The following is a 16,710-nucleotide window of genomic DNA, read 5'->3' on the forward strand; positions in this document are numbered from 1 at the left end:
AATTTAGAAAGAAAAAAATTTTAAGTGGGAATGGAAAAACCAGTTCTAATAATATAGTTGGAGACAGACTAAATTGCTTATTCAGTGTAGAACTGGTATCTGTCTTGCTGAGCCACAAACACAACATCACTTTAACACACTGAGCACCTCCTCTCAGATATGTAGTTGGAGACAAACTCCACTGCCACTTCCTCACTTCCTTGGGAACAGCTTGTCAGGGGGACCTTCTTTACACGGTCTCCTCCACCACTGGCACCCAGAAAAGGCATTTTGCTTTAATGATGCAAATCAAACAAACCATGAAAAATACCCAATAGTCCACAGACCTGATGTTCTTTCTCACAGGTTTGAAAGACTCATACATCCAAACCCAGTGTGATACCCCGAGTTTACAGTATAGAATGATGAACTGGGAATAATATATTTTCCTCCCTTTTGGTTTATGTTAGGTACAGTTTGCCACTCCCATAAAACTGCTTCTACTATAAAATTTGATGCCATCTTTTTAATTTTCTCAAGGGTGCTAATTCACTATCTAAAATCTACAATGTAGTTCCTTAGTCTCACACGGGATGGCACTGTTAAAATTAATCCTCACACACCAAATCTGTCCTCCATTCTGACTCTTTGGGGGCAGCAGATTCAAGGCTTTATTCCCCAGAGTCATATTTATCCCCCACAAACTGACATCACATATTTTTGTGCCTGGGCACTCATTATATTTTTACTTTGTATCAAACATGGAAAACCAGTACCCATAAATGCATGAATGCTATGTGATTTTTTTGAAGGTTTGGCAGCAGAGGGGAGAAATAAAGAGTTTGGGTGGGGTATTACACTGTGGTACTTCATTCTCTCCAGAGATCTATAATTTCATGCATGTTGAAAAAAATGTTAAGGAAACTTAATGTATGGAACATAAGGAATCAATTTTCTTCCTTAAGGAATAAAAAAAAAATAAATTAAAAAACAAAACAAACAAACAAACCAAAACAAAAACACACCTTTGGGCTATAAGCATTAAAAAACATCATTCCAAATTAAACCATCCAGAAAAGCAGAATGGAGAATAGAAAGAGTAGTCAGAGTTAAGGAATAACCATTAATTTTTGTCTCTTTCCTCTTTGTAGTCACATGTCTTAATTTTCACTTAATTTATTACCACCCTGTAATTTATGGCAATGTGACCATAAATTCTAAATAAGAACAACAGCAGATGGAGACTCCCTCATCCCATTGACTGAGTCAGAATACAGGACATCACAAAAGTCTTTTATTGTTGTTGCATAAATGCAGAAAGAGAACAAGGTCAAAAAAAACCAAAAACAGGTACAAGTACAGTTAGAGACCACAATAAAACTAAGTCTCCAAAATATGAGCTTTCTTCAGATTTCTGCTCTTACATCCTTGCCAAAAATCCCCTTCTGATCTCTAATCAAGAACCAGCTCAACCACATGCAGGGTAGCAAGGGTGACCCTGTAACTGTCATGCAGAAAACAACCTGGCATTGTACAGCACTGCACTGTTCTTCGCCGACACAGAAGCATGGCTCCAGAAACAGCATTTACCTTCAGGTGATATTTAAAAGGAAAACCCACACATACCCTTTCAGGGGCCTTTAGCACAACATACACATTGTGCGGCCTCTAGTCTGGAATGGCACATTATATAATGCAGTGCCAGACAGGCTTCTCAGCACTTAGGTTCAAAAACAAGCACTAGGCATAGCACATCCTTGATGTCAGGGCCTTTTTTGGCCAGCGGGAAGGGGTGTGGAAACTCAGTGCTATTTGAAATGGCCATTAGCATCTGTCCTTTGACAGCAGGGGGCTGGAATTGCATTTTCTTTAGGTATACCTTTACCCAGTTTAATATGAAAACTAATGGTAACTGCAACCCTCTTCTCCACTTATTTCTCAGCTTAAGAAAATATCACATATTACTTGAGGAACAGAACTTCCACACCTGAGAAAATTCCCTTGAAATGTCATCAGAGATCTTTGACAGATAATGATTTGGCACAAGATGTGGTAAGGAGGGCATAATTATATCAAGCATCCAATGTATTCACATCACACAAACTAAAGCAGGCAAACTGAGATAACATCCAATTTTACCACCCTTCTTTTCTACAGACGGCCACCCTATCTCTTCTCAACCCTTTTCATCCTTAATGGATGCTGCAACACCCAGGAAAACTGCCGTCCCATGGCACTGACACAAGGAAATCTGGCTGCTCTTAGGTCTTTCTAGATTGTACATATCTTGCCCCTGTAGTATTGTCAAACCTCACCCAGACCACAAGAGAGGAATAAACATGTGAAAGGTGCTGGCCACCAGGAAACACCTTCACGAAGCACCCAGTTTGTTCAGATCAGCATTTTAGGGGCAATAGTTCCTCTCCAGGAGCTTTACAGCTCCCACAAAGAGTCCTAGATTTCAGCATGCAAGACAGTTTTGTTCTTGGTGAGAAGGCAGAAACATTGCCAGCTGAGAAAAACTGCTCCCCAAAGCTGAGAACTGAAAGTGTTTATTGTCCATTTTCCAAAAACCTCGAGCATCTTATGGCTAAGAGGTTCAAAGGGGCCTAAGAGAATTAGGTGCTTCTAAACCTGATAGGTACTTCTAAACCTATAACTTCTAAATATAAAATTTATATACCTCTATTTTCAAGTCTGCCCTGAAAGATATTTAAGGTGGGATTTTCCCCTTTAATTTACTATTCTCAGGCTTGGTGCTTTATTTTCAGTGGGCACAATGAAAGATAACACAGATTCCTCAATCAAAGCCTTTCTGGGCAGCAGGAATTTACCATTATGGTTGCTTGGTAGGACTAGAATTTCTCTTAGCAAGTTTTTAATCTTTTTCAGTCATTCATATTGTAAATTATTGTTTTCTTTCTTGGGAAAATAAACCCAAAAACCCTGAGCATAAGAAGAATCCATCATTCAAAAACACAAGCAGATGAAATTCCTGATTAATATGAAGTAAAAATCCCAAGATCCATTAGCCTAACAAGAACCCCATTTGCAGCTTAAAAACACAAACAAACAAAAGTGTGAGAAATTACGCATCTGTTCCCACCAGCAGCAGTAAAAGCTAGGAGCAGGCTTGCACCCAGATAGCTACATTTTGGGTGCCAATATTATATTAATTACATTGAAAATAGAAAAACAGAAACCCTTCTGCCTTCTTCATTTATCTCATAACCACTTTTTTCCTATTTTTTCTAGAAAATGAGTGTTTTTCCATTTAAAAGGTGAGAGCCACTCTGTAGTTACAAGTGGTACTTTTTGACTTTCCTTAATACAACCCTGTGGCTACAATTAACACAACGGATAAATAGCAGATCAAATTAAGGTCTGATCCTGTTTTACTTATAGGTGCAATCCTCACAATAAATTGCAGGTTAAGCTGTTGGAGGTAAATGAGGTGAGGTGGAAAGCATGCCTGCATTTTAAGTGTTCAGACATTAAAAGCAAGTACGAGAGAGAAGATAAGCAAATATCTAGACAGAAAATTTGAAAACTTTAGGAAGCTTTAGTGATTATTCGGAGATTCCAAATGCAGCATGTTTTGCACAGAGATTTAAGAAAAGGTAGGAAATTTGGGGGTTGTCTGTATGAGTTATTTAATTCTTACTTTTATCCCTCATTTGGGAATAACATTTTCAGAAAAGAAAAAGAATATGATTTTTCTTCTCATTATTTCAGAATGCTTTATGTTCATTTCAGAGCCCCACTGTCTTTGAAGTTTAGGGGTAAGAGTGCACAGACTGTTACCATGCCTTGTCTTATTGTTGTGGAAATCCACTACTTTACCCCATTAAAAATGAATAAACAACTGAACCAATTTGAAGTTCTCCACAACCTGTGATTTTTACAGGCATCTTAAGGCTGCATATTGTCTGATCTATTCTGTTTGGAATTCAATCACAAACTCCTTGCAGTACAAGAATCAAAACATTGCAGAAGAACTGTCTCTACAAGTGATCAGTCTAAGGATTTTCAGGGAGGGATTAATGAAGGAAGGTAGCTTTATGAATCATTGTCTAAGGCACCTAACTAATATGAATCCTAGGACTGTGTCTAGAGAAATCCCTTTGGCACTTACTGCCAAATGCTGAAGGAGGAACTGTCTTCTTCCCATGACACCCGTTGGAGCAGGACATACTCAGAACTTCAGAGAAGCAACCTGGTATCTCAAAAGAAAAAATATTTACCAGGTAATTTAAAATCATTCACTATCCTTTATACCATGTTCAATATATTTTTTTTAACTCCACTCATCCAAATTAACACAATACAGGGCTAGTGAGTTCTTTTACATTCTTCATCACTGCACTTTCCAAGCACCCATCCTACTGATGTTGCTCAGTTACACCAAGGATCTTCTATTTGTTTTTTTCTCCATTAAACATTAGAGAAAAAGATAAGAACATGCTCAAAACCTTTGTCTTTGGTTTCTACTGTAAGATAGACAGAAAATAACACTACACATTCTCAAGTAACTCTGACTTCTCCTCATCCCAGGTAGGTTTATCCCATAAAATCGTAACTTCCTGTCATCTGGGGGAACTTAGTCCATCAGGTCCTTTGCATCAGCTCAGAGTCCAACAAAAACAAGTTGTGTGGTAGAGCCTAAAGGATAGAACCCACAGCTATTCTGTTCACATTGCAACACTGGTAGCATGGGGGTCCTACTGAGGATGCATAGATACATTCAAAACAAATTCCTCAGCAGCAAAGGCTGAAATAGGAAAAAATGGAGGCCTAGTCAGAATTTGAAGTGGTAAGTTCAATCATCAAATTTTCTCTGACTGTTCATAACTTTTTACTGAATTTCAGGAGGAAGAAAAGCTATGTTTTCCTGTCACCATCCTGAGGTCTTTTTGAAGGCACTTTTGCTTCCTGCATCAGCCTGGGAGTCACAGTGTTTGCTCTGTTCTTCTCACATCTCTTCCCAGTGATACAATCCCTCTGCAGCCTCTCCCAGGGAGCTGCCCACAGCTCTGACCACCCAGCGCCAGCATCCTCAGCAGATGTGATGCAATAAATGCTGTAAACACTCCCTGCTTCCCCCCAGGTCACAATGAACCCAAAAATAATCCTTTTGGAGGGACTGGAGGCCCATGAGGGGATGGAATGCTGTATTTTCCCCTTGTTCCTCTGCTGTTGCTGTTGCCTCTGGGAGGACAAGGTTAAGAGGAAAGAAGGAATAGCAGTGGGTAGGGAGTCCCCAGAGGCACTGAGGGTCTGGAGGGGTGGCAGCCCTGTCCCAGAACGTGAGGGATGCCAGCAGCCCCTGCCCTCAGCCCTGCTGCCACTGGGCATAATGATCAACTTAGCATTCTTCCCCACAGAGGGGTGGGAGCAGCTGGTGATTTCTAAGATTTATATTAATTTCCTCATAATTTTGCAATTTTAGAAGACCACCTTAAATAACTGATGAACTGCAAGTACAGCAAATGAACATTAAACCATCTATTATAGAATAAAATAGTCATTAATCTTTTAGGAACCACTACACATTCACACTCGTATACACAGAATGAGGGAAGTGGTGCCATTCTTAGCACAGATTGTTGCAGCTCAGCACAATAATATTATGTAAATATTCATACTTATTCATTTTTCTTGAAATTAGACCCTTTTTTTCCTTAAAATAAACTAAAGCTTCTGGGATATCTAGTACTTCCCTCCTGTAGCTGGTGTTATATAAAGTCACAGCAGTGTTAGGGAGGCTATGCAGATTCTGTTCACAGGAGAAGCTGATACGAATAAGATCATATAAACTGACTGTTCCTCACTTTTTTTTCTTTCAACCCATATTGTAGTTCTCAAAACCAGAAGAACATTCTAGTTTCTACAGTAACACTCCACAAAATAGGTGTCTTGTACCTAAAGGTTTTTCCAAAAGCCCTTTTCCTTACATGATCTCTCAACACACAGCAAAAGACTTGCATTTCTTCTTGGGTGGGTAGGTGGATCTGGGGGGATTTCTTTTTCCTTCTCCACCGCTTAGCTTTTGGTTTTCCAGTAGCTGCAGTGATTCTAGTGGAATTAACTAAGTCTTCAATCAAGTGTGGATTTTCTGATGTTTGAATAAAAGATATTTCATTGTGTTTGAGTAATTTGATCATTAAAATCTATGATCTCCAGATTTTCTGAATTAAGTCTGTTAAATTTTAACCAGATCCTGCAAAAATTGAGAGAAGTTTATCATCCTAAGTATTTTGGATCGTACAAGGGACTTTGCAATTCAGTTGAACATAAACTGATTGTGACTTTCCCTGATTTTCTTCCATTAAAAAGAATAAATAGGGCTGTTGCAAAACTCCTTATCAAAGCTGTTCATTGGAATGCAAACTTAACTGTTAATTTGCCCTCAGTGATTTCATCCACCAAACTACCAGCCCGTGTTCCTGACTAGGAAAGAGTTGCATATATTCATAGCCCAGCACAGTTACCATAAGTGCTGAGGAACATGAGAATGAGATGCAGATGTTGGCCAGGCTCAGATGCTCTCATAAACTGTTATCTCCTGTTGCAACTGTTGAGCATAAACCTACTGGGCCAGGAGGACTAGGATTCTAATCCAGTAAAACAGTTTCTGTGTTTTCAATTTTGTAACCTATTTGTGATTAATTAGTTGTGAACATACAGTAGCTAGAGAGAAATTATTAGCCATTATGTGGGCTTAGTGACAGACATTACTTACTACCTAGTGATTGTAGTGTCTTTCAGTCTAGGGTTCTGCTGCATGGCTCTGGCTCATAGCAGAATATTTCTATTTTCTGATTTTGAAATACAGTTTCTGTGGTCTGACTTAAAGCTTGGTCATGCATCTGAAGTGTGAGGTACCTTATTCATAGAATTAAAGCTGGAAGTTGCAGAAGTAATGCAAGAGTCAGGGGGTGTTACCCTTCATGTTTGTAAATTTTAAGCTCACATCCCACTTTTGAAACTTAAAATACCTGCCTGGTTTCTTCACACATCTTGATAGCCCAGAAGAGTGGCAAAAACAGACCCAAATAATCAATTTGTTTTTCTTTTTTTAATCTGATTATTTGAAGAGTATTATTTAAAGCTATAATAATAACCTTTTTTTCCAGTCATCTTTTGCTGATAAAATACAAGAGCAACCAAAAGTCCAAGAGGTTTTAATACAAGCAGAGAAACTTTTAAACTTTGTGGTGCCAAAGTAAATTAAATTGTCCCTAAGTAGTTCTTAATACAACTGACCACAGTGATTCCTACAGGGCAATTCTGGTTTACAGTGTCAGTCATCCAGCAGGCATTAATACAAAGCAGAACAGCTCTGAAAAATGTTTGTTATGAACTGTCATGTCAAGGAGCCCAATGCTAACCTGCAACAGCATTGATATTATTAGAACTTACTGAGGGTCAGATTCCAATTAATCCACAGATTTAACAGTCCTCTGCTGTAGTGGGTCTTGATACAATTCAGGAATAATAGATGACAGGAAGGATACTTCCTGACAGTCAGTGACCGATAGCAGTATTTGATGGCCCTTAACCCAGCTGGTCATTAACTGCTCAGAGACACAACCTGAAGTTCATATTTTCTACTATAAACCATATTAAAGATATAAATCAACTACTAGTTTTCCCCCTCCTCCTAATCCATATGGGCTGCTGCTATTGGGCTACTGTGCTAGCAGTTAATCACCGCAGGAAAATCCCAGCAGGGAGACAGACTTCTGCTGTACCTTGGAATCTTGAAAACCCCAAACTGCAGCCATCCTGAGGGGTCCCAAGTGACCTGCAGCTGGTGATCAGGGTTTGTGCTCAACCAGAGAGAAACATCTGAAAGCCCGAGAATGGAACAAAGTGGCAGGGGCACCTCAGTTCTCATAGTAGTTGTGCTCTGTCACTTTTTTGGTGGTTCCAGTGCAGTAGAGGCCTCCTGTGATGGTTGGAATAACCATGGTACTTTAGGAGCTTATTTATTACTCATCCAACTCAGTGCTACCTTTCCCTTGTGTTCCACATTGTGTTCTAAGCCAAATTTCTGAAGGCTAAGATGACCATTTAGGGTGACCAGACCAGCACAGGGAAGGCAGAAAGTTGGTCAGAGGTGCTGTTCTCCACAGCACCAGAAAAAACAAATATGTTTCTCTTGCTATATGGGTTAGCCCCCTCTACACTGCCTTGTCCAGAAGGTTGCTGTACATGTGGAGACAGCCCCCTGTCCTGCCTGTCAATTAGTGCATATTTTTCTTAGACTGGCACCTAGAGCTGTCCCATGAGTAGTTTGTGTCCAACCGGTGCAGGAAGCAGTGAGCTTTTGCAGCCATTGCTCGGTTTGCTTTTCATTATGCTTCTGTAACAACCCAGCTGCCAACATCAGTGTGTTCCAGATTACTGATCAGTACTCACAGCTGCAGATTCCAGTAAGAAAATGGATAAAAATCACACAGTAACAGGTGTGTGGGCGGAACAGAGGAAATAAATTTGATTAAACTGTACAAGCCAATATTTATGCATTTATCCATTATAACACGTTGGTCAGACTCCTCATTACTGTTGACTTGGAAGTATTCCACCACACAGATTCATAATCTAGAATATAATTTTTAGGAAGTTCATGTATGATGCTCTCTCCAAGGAAGAAAGGAGTCAGTCCTAGTTGAATGTTTCAGAGTGGTTTGTGCACCAACTGAAACTTCACTGGAATCTGATGTAATGTACAACCAAAAGGCTCTGTTACATTTCTGCTTCAGAACAGTACACTTCAATGTAATTTATAATTTTTCTGTGAGAACCATGACTAATTGCTAAGTCAAAGACCAATCACAACACACCAATGGCAGCCATTTCCAGACATGGCAATATGGCAACTATAGGCTTTTTGTTGTTTAACTTTGGCCAGCTTGTTTAAAGTTATACGTAGCAGAAAAGGGGAAGGCAAAGAAAGAAGAAACATGAGAACTATTTTGTCTCATTTCTACTCACTAAAAATCCTTCTGAGATTATGCTGCTACCAACAGCACTTCCTGCACACAAAATTGACAGTATTCAGTGTGTATTGTCAAATTAGGTTGGTTATCATGCATGTCTTTTACAGCATATGGTGTTAATGGATTTCAGAGGCTGATAAATGCCTTCATAGACTAGAAAGATATGGACAAAACATTAGAGCTGTAAAATTCAGTCACCAAATTTACAGGAGGCCAGATGAACAGGCCTAGTTGCATTTTCCCATCAACTCATCATGGTCAGTCTTTAATACTAAATTCAAAGGAATAAGGGATGCATAGAAGTCAAACACACATCTCATAAAACAAAATTTATCTTTAATTTGTAAGTGTCAACAGCAGTACAAAAGATGGAGTGATGGTGAATAGATTAAGGGTAGAGAGGACAGTCTTGAGGTAAATGAGCATAAATAGGCAGTCTTATAGACACTCCCCTGAGGGGTCTAAACCCCTATCATGGCATATACTGTATCACCCAAAGATGACATGTTTAACATATCAGGAAAGCACCTTGTGCAAAGAAAAAAAAAAAAAAAAGAAAAGAAAAAGAAAATTTAAAAAACCCTCCCACCCAAAACATGTAGGTAAGGTGCCAACGTACACCAGAACATACTGTATATGGACTGTGTCTTTCAATTTTGTCTTTTCCATCAATAACTGAGGCAGAGGAGGAGAAGACTCTTAAAAGTACCACTGAAAGATTATTTAATATTTAATTTACCTCACGTCAATACTGCACAACAAAATCCAAGAAGTCTGTTTATGCAATGAAGCAGAGCTAAGAATAACTATTCTCTTTTTAATCTGAGAACAGATTTTTTTCTTAAATCAATATCCTTAGCAAACTTTTTTCCTTTCTTTTTTTTTCTTTTTACTGTATCAAGAGGAGAGTGTGAGATGTGATGGCAACCTTTAAGTTCATTTAAAAACTTTACACTGGACTGTACAAGATTTTTTTTTGATAAACTATTTACATTTTCAGACTTTAAAACATATTCAAAGCAGCAATAGACACTAGTTTTTCCTCTAAACGCCCGAATAATTACCGGCCATGGGCCCAGGTAGGTACCTGCACTGTATATAGAATTTCTACAAAGAAAACCTGCCCATTAAGAAGCCAGTGGCTATTTAACAAGCAGCCCTCGCCAGTAAGAGCTGCACCCACGGTGTTGCTATAGGAATCAAAGCATAGTACCTTGACAAGAGAGTCTCAGTTGTCCCAACAGCTCTACACAAACTTTACAATTTGAAACAGCAGCTAGGCATGTCAGTCCAGCATGTCAGTGAATTGTGCCGATTAAATTAACATAGAGTACAATCTCACAATATACATCACAAACAAATTACAATGTCAGGAAATAAGAGTTACAGTAAGATAAGTTATGTAGTAACAGCTTATAAGCTTGTCTTAATGTAATAAAAAAAATTTTACATGTGAAATACAATAATGAATGGACATAAATGCTAAGCATTCTAGTTTGCTACTAGCTGAAGAAGGGTACAAGGAAAAAAACAAACAACATTGCTTTCTGGAAAGCAAAACACAAATGACAAAGGAAGACAAACGGAGAATGCACATTAGCAGGTCTGCAATGTGCAGCATACAAACAGTTAAATATTTGCACATTCCCCATACTCCAAGAGCACCAAGGACCTCACTTGTGGTTTTTAGAAAGCGGAAATTACAAAGCAAGCCATGTCACTAAGTTGCTTTATAGCTTTCATATTGCCATAAATACCAATTTGATAAGTTTTCCTTTAACCCAGTTCACCCCACCCTACCCCTTTTTACCCAGCGTGTGAAATCTCAGAATATTTCTTCTTTGTCACCATTTCCAACAATTCTGGTACTTAAAAAAGGGCATCAGATTAAAATTAAATGGTTTTGTATATACATTGTTTTTTTCCTTCTGTGGCAGGGCATTGCTACACATCAAAAATGTAGCTTCATCTGAGAAAAATCACAGATTTTAATGGGATTTACAGAAAAAAAAAAGCTTAGTTTTTTTAAAAGAAAAGGTGTTTTGTAAAAGATCAAATGAGGTCATATAGTATTATTATTTTAAAAGAACATGCTTAAGTGCCAAGTTGAGTCTTACAAAAGCATGCAAAATACCAAGGGGCCCAAGCCCATTTATTTACTTCTCATAAAAACATGAAGAACTCTATCATACATCTTGCTGGCTGCATCTCCAGTGCAGTTTTTCTTACTGTGGCCCTGGCTCAGCAAAGTTCACCCCACTTAACACCAACACTGCACTGGTCCTCATGACCACAGTGGAAGTACTAATCTGCTTCGTATTGAGCAGGTAGGTAAGGGTCTAAATCTTGTAGAATGTTCCACTGGGAGGTGATTTTGAAATGCCTTTGATGTAGCTGAAAAACAAAATCCAGAAAGCCAGCCCAGAGATTAGATGGCACAGGGACAGGGCTGTGTTGTGTTTATCCAAAGCAGGAGCTGCCCACAGCTGGCTGCTGTGCACTTTGCCCAGGGTCATGTATTTACTGGGACTAATGCTGCTGTTGGGTTTGCATGTCCATCCCAGAGCCATCCCATCTTTTCCCTCCCCCTGCCTCACTCTGCACCTGAAGTACGCTGATTTAGGAGCACTTCAGGATCCTGTGAGTGCTCAGCAGGTGGTTTCACAAGCTAAATGGTGATGCCCAAACATACAGGCAGACCAGAATTTGGCCAATTCTCCAGACTTGTTTCTGCATGTCAACCCTGGAAAGCAGTATGGTTTCCATTGAGACCTTCATCTTCCATTTTTATAAAATAAGAAGTGAACTATTCTGGCTGTAATGAGACTGTTTGGGGAAGTCTTCTTCTCTTGAATATGAGTATTCAATAATTTTCCAAAAGAAAATATATTGCATCTGTAAATTAAATAAACTGTTCACAGAGAAAATAGTATTACTATATTAGTGCTCCTGAATGGAGTTTTTTTTCCAGTCAGTTTCTAAGGGGCCTCAAACACAAAGCTTAAGAAGCAATTGCATAAATCTTCTTTGTATATTGTGTGAACAATTTCTCTGGTATTATAGCCTAATATAACAATAACATGATTAAATGAATGTACAGCATAAAGGTTTGATATTACTTAGTCTTGCCTGCTTTGCAAGGGCCATTTCAGTCATTTTAATCTTTCAGGGATATGCTTTTTACTTTCAAATGCCATTCTTGTTAAGTAAAATATCTCATTGGTTTTACTTGGATTCAGAAGATTGTGTTTCCCATCAAATGTAGCCAAAATTTGGCATGTTTCATGTATCAACTTTCTAAAATAGAAGAATGTATTCCCTGTTTGTGGAATATGCTATTAAAAATCAGAGCACAAGTGAGGCATCTTGCTGTCCCAGCTACAGGTCCACAATACTGCGCTCACACTGCAGGTGTAAATTCAGCATCTACATGAGGTACAGTGACTTGTCAGCATTTAATATGGACCAACATACACTGATATAGAACAAAAGTAAATACATAACTTATACTTCACTAAGTATCCATGAACAAAAAATAAAATTCTATTTCCTATGTTATATTTACACAATTTTAAAAAAATCTAAAATGAGATGGTAAATTCATCAAAAACTTTGTTTTGAGCTCCAATTAATAAAGTAAAAATATTGGGTTTCATCCTTATGATTGTCCTTCCTAGATTCCTACTGACATTTTAGAGCCAATGTTGGCTAATAAATAGAATAACATGCTCATAGGCACAATTCAGATTCAAATATGTTCCTCACACTCCCACAGCCAGTAAATGCAATATTTACCAGCTTGTGATTCCTGAACAGCCAGTCATTTTTCAAGAATGTGGCTTTAACATACAGACCATCAGCGTTGAGGCAGGACTGGAGCTAAAACAAAGTGTTCATACATACATGTATTTTGCATAAATAAATGAAATAACAAGACATAAAAATGACTCAAATCCGGCAACTGTGAGGCAGGCCCACACGAGTCAAAACAGATGACTTTTGTTCATGTAGTTTTCGTACAACAGTTTCACATTAGTCAGAAGTGATAAAAAATACCATTTATATCCAGTGCTTATAACACTTACGAAACAACATCTGTGAGTGTGTGTTTTTTTTGTACTACAAGCAAAATCAAGTTTCAGTCCTAAAGAACAGTCCTTTGTTCTCCACAAGCCTGCAGAATATTATTTTGGCATGGTCATAAAATTTAAAAAAAAAAAAAAATTAACCAACTAATCTAAATGTTTGCCTTTGTGCAAAAAAATAATTACATAAAATACAATGCTAGCAATACAGCATTCTACCTATGCAACAAAACCAAAAAAAAGAGAGCAAGACAAAAAGAAAGTGACATGGGGGGAGAGAGAGATACTTCTAACTGGAGAATTATGTAAGACATTAATAAATAGTATTTTTTTTTTTTTTAAGAAATAATGATGTCCTCCCCCCAATCTGAGCTGAATGTATTAAAACCAGTTCAAATTCCCAAGCTATTTTAAGAACAACAAAACACTTTCTATCAGTACCTTAGCCTAAAGAGGACGCTCACCAGCTAATGACACAGCATATGCCTTAAAAGACTTGGCTAGACCAGTTTATTGCTTATTAGACGTGGACTCAGAACACAATTAAATAAATATTAAAAATATAGCTTTTTTTGTTCCAAATTACAAAATGGTCAGAGAAATTTGACCATTGTGTTTCTATGCCATTATCTTTATAAATTGTCCTGTAAATTGAAAAATCCTCTTTGTCTTGGGGGGGTCATTCTCTCACATAGAAACACAATTCCTACAGCTGCAAAAATGGCTGTTTCTGACTGAACAGGTATCAGTGGGGATGTGAGGAAGGCAACTGCTGCTCCACAGAGCATTGTGCCATTGCAGTTCACAGGAGCATCTGCAGAACATAATGCACAGGGACAGCTAGGCTAACACAGATTCCTTTTTTTGTCCGAAGCAAAACCTGCACAGCTCAGTGAGAAGATGCTCCCAGACTTCCAGTGGAGCTACTCTAGGCCCACTGGTACCTCTCAGCCCAAGTCTGATTTTATCACCAGTGTGCTGAACACAGCCAATTCCAAATAAAAGCTGAGGGAGTCGAGGAGTTTCAGCACAGTTATTCCTCAGGCCTGTTGGAACTGCATATATATACAGTGATCTATTTGTGAGCAACAGTGGAGTATGAGGGGAAAAAATAAAAGCAGTTTCTCCTCCATCTTTGAAATCTAATAGATTCACAGTCTTTGAATGCCTCTCTTGCATGTTTCCCAGAATTTTCTCCAATATTTGCATTATTTCTAGAAGTAATACAAACAGAAATTTTGGTTTCTATAGCACCTTACGTCCCAACATCCCACAGCGCTTGACGAGCCACATTCCCACGTGACTAATAAACAATAAATACTTTCATTGTTATTACCCATTTTTCCACCTTTGCAATTAGATATTTGAGTGACCTTCCCTCCCCAACTTGTAGTCTCACAAATAAATCACTGCATAAATACTTAAGGTACCATAGTTCCTTCAGGTGGCAATAGGAACATGATGTACAGATCCATGATTTGCCACAGATTCCTCAGGCCCTAAAAATTCAGCATACAGGTGGCCTGTAAATGCAGTTTTGATTTTACATCTGCCCTTGCTAAGTGCAGAGGTTTATAACTATAAACACATTTTTAGGCGTATTTGTACTCTATGTACATATAAAAGTACTCACTTTATTTTGCAATACATATAGCAGAGTGTTTCCAAGTGCTCCTTGAACATACAGTGCTAGAGGAACAAGTGAATTTCTCATTCATAAAGGTCATGTTCATTTTAGTAGCAGGTGCACTTTTATTTTCATATACTTGTGTGATTTAGGGAAGGGGAACAAAGAGGCTCTTTAAAATATCAATAAGGAATTGTAAGTGTAATGCCACCAACTGTACTTTTAAAAATAAATATTAAGTATTTGGACCCTTGACATTCTGGAATGAATAAATTATTTAAGAGAAAATGTGTTAAGACTGAATGCAAGGGTTAAAAGCAAAGGGGTAGAGAATGTAATCAGAGGTGGCCTCACACTGCTAAGACAGGCCAGTCCATAGCTGGTGATCGCTCTTCTGTGCTTTCTTAAAATTTCACACTAATGGCACATCAAGAGGCAAAAGCAATTGGGCACATGCACTATGGCAACCATGTTCACTAATTAAGAATATCTTGTCTCCAGATTCCTGAGTACTTTACCATATTATGGAAAAAAATTAGGTTTTACATATAACTTTTTTTAAAGATGCCAAAGGATTGTCTAAGACTTTACAGTGTCTCCTTTAAGACTTTTTGTTTAAATGTTAAGATTCAAAAGTTATGAAAAGTTTGGCACATCAGAAGTTCAGCTATACATATGGAAAAAAAAAATGGAATTCAGAGACTTCTTTTAAAGACAAGCTATGATGCACAGGTGTGCACACTTGTGGACTTGTTCTATTTCACAATATGAAATCTGCAGTTTTTGTTTTCTAAAATAATCCAGAATAAAAACACATTCACAACCTGTAGGCTGGCACAGCATACCTGAGTGAGAATGTATAACCCCCATCTAAAACAGTAACTTAAACCCTTATCAGCATCCAAACGGAAAAAGACAAAAGGTAAGACTTGTAAGACAGCTATTGATTCATATAAGTTTTCAAGTCCTGATGTCTGATATTTATGTCTTCATCTAAATTCAAAAACAAAACAAAAACAAAACAAAAAAAAACCCCCAAGTTTGTGAAAAATTAGGGAAACAATCTGTCTCACACAATAAGAAACATTTAAGACCATTCTGCTGATGTAAATGTAGGAGCCACACATGCATGCAGGCTCTTTAAGAACTTTTGTTCAAAAAAACCCCAAAAAACCCCAAATAAGTCTGAGTACTTTAATTCTGTGAACACTCCTCAGTTGGCACTGACTGCCTCATGGGCTTCGTTTTCACTACTATAGTCTGATTTGGGATCATCCTCATAGTCCTCGTACATTTCTATTTCATCCTCTCCGTTTATCATTTCATTTCCAGGAAGGCTTCCGCTGTCTGTCTTCATACCATAAGTGCTCTGGATGACAGGGATGCTGGGCTCAGGGCTGGCAGAGGTGCTGGAGCAATCTGATGTCATCTGAGGGGATGGCGTGGTGGTTGCCATGGTAATAGCACCAGGGTAGACAACTCCTGTTCCTGTGGTGATTGGAATCTGAGGCTGTTGTCTGGAAGGATAAACAAGAGGGAAACGTCATTGCCTGTGTTTAGAGGACTGAAGACCTTCTGCAAGTCCAAAGGAAAGAAAAGCAGGTGTTTTCCTAGAAAGGCTCCATGTCTTCCTCTGGGCTCATAGTCCCTTATGGTATTGGTTCATTATCTCCCCCAAAGGATGACTGGGAAGTGAAGAATTTTCAGTCACTACCAGAGGTCCTTCCATGTATTGTATGTGCTTATTTAAAGCACTCTACAAATTAGCACTTAGACAGAGACTGTCAAAAGGCTTCAGGCACCCATGCAATGCCTGGCTGCTACCATAGACACCTTGTATCCAAAATCTAAACTCTCTAAACTCATGGCAAGAGCTTCTCTTAATGAGAGGACCTCAAGATTACCTAAAATGGCAGGCAACTGTAAGTATCTAATTTAATTTGTAAGTTCTATGTAGACTCCTGTCACTCAGACATTCCTGTGACATTTGATTGCTGGCTTTTAATTTTTATTT

At 38.4% G+C, this 16,710-nt stretch overlaps 1 protein-coding gene across 50 annotated transcripts in view; it reads right to left on the bottom strand.

Annotated features, from left to right (window-relative positions):
* Positions 1-12,398: 12,398 nt before the first annotated feature.
* Positions 12,399-16,710, bottom strand: part of SOX6 (SRY-box transcription factor 6) — a 369,681-nt gene continuing 365,369 nt past the window's right edge. For 40 of the 50 annotated variants that reach the window (XM_086893202.1, XM_086893189.1, XM_086893212.1 and 37 more), the window contains one exon: positions 12,399-16,213. In XM_086893202.1, coding sequence (XP_086749328.1) covers positions 15,910-16,213 — 304 coding nt within the window. In that variant the 3' untranslated portion in view covers positions 12,399-15,909. The remainder of the gene's footprint in view (positions 16,214-16,710) is intronic. The other 10 variants (XM_086893222.1, XM_086893221.1, XM_086893213.1 and 7 more) reach the window with 1 other exon arrangement.

The sequence above is a fragment of the Cyanistes caeruleus genome, chromosome 6, assembly GCF_971803275.1.
Source record: "Cyanistes caeruleus chromosome 6, bCyaCae1.hap1.1, whole genome shotgun sequence".
In the NCBI taxonomy this organism is placed as follows: Eukaryota; Metazoa; Chordata; class Aves; order Passeriformes; family Paridae; genus Cyanistes; species Cyanistes caeruleus.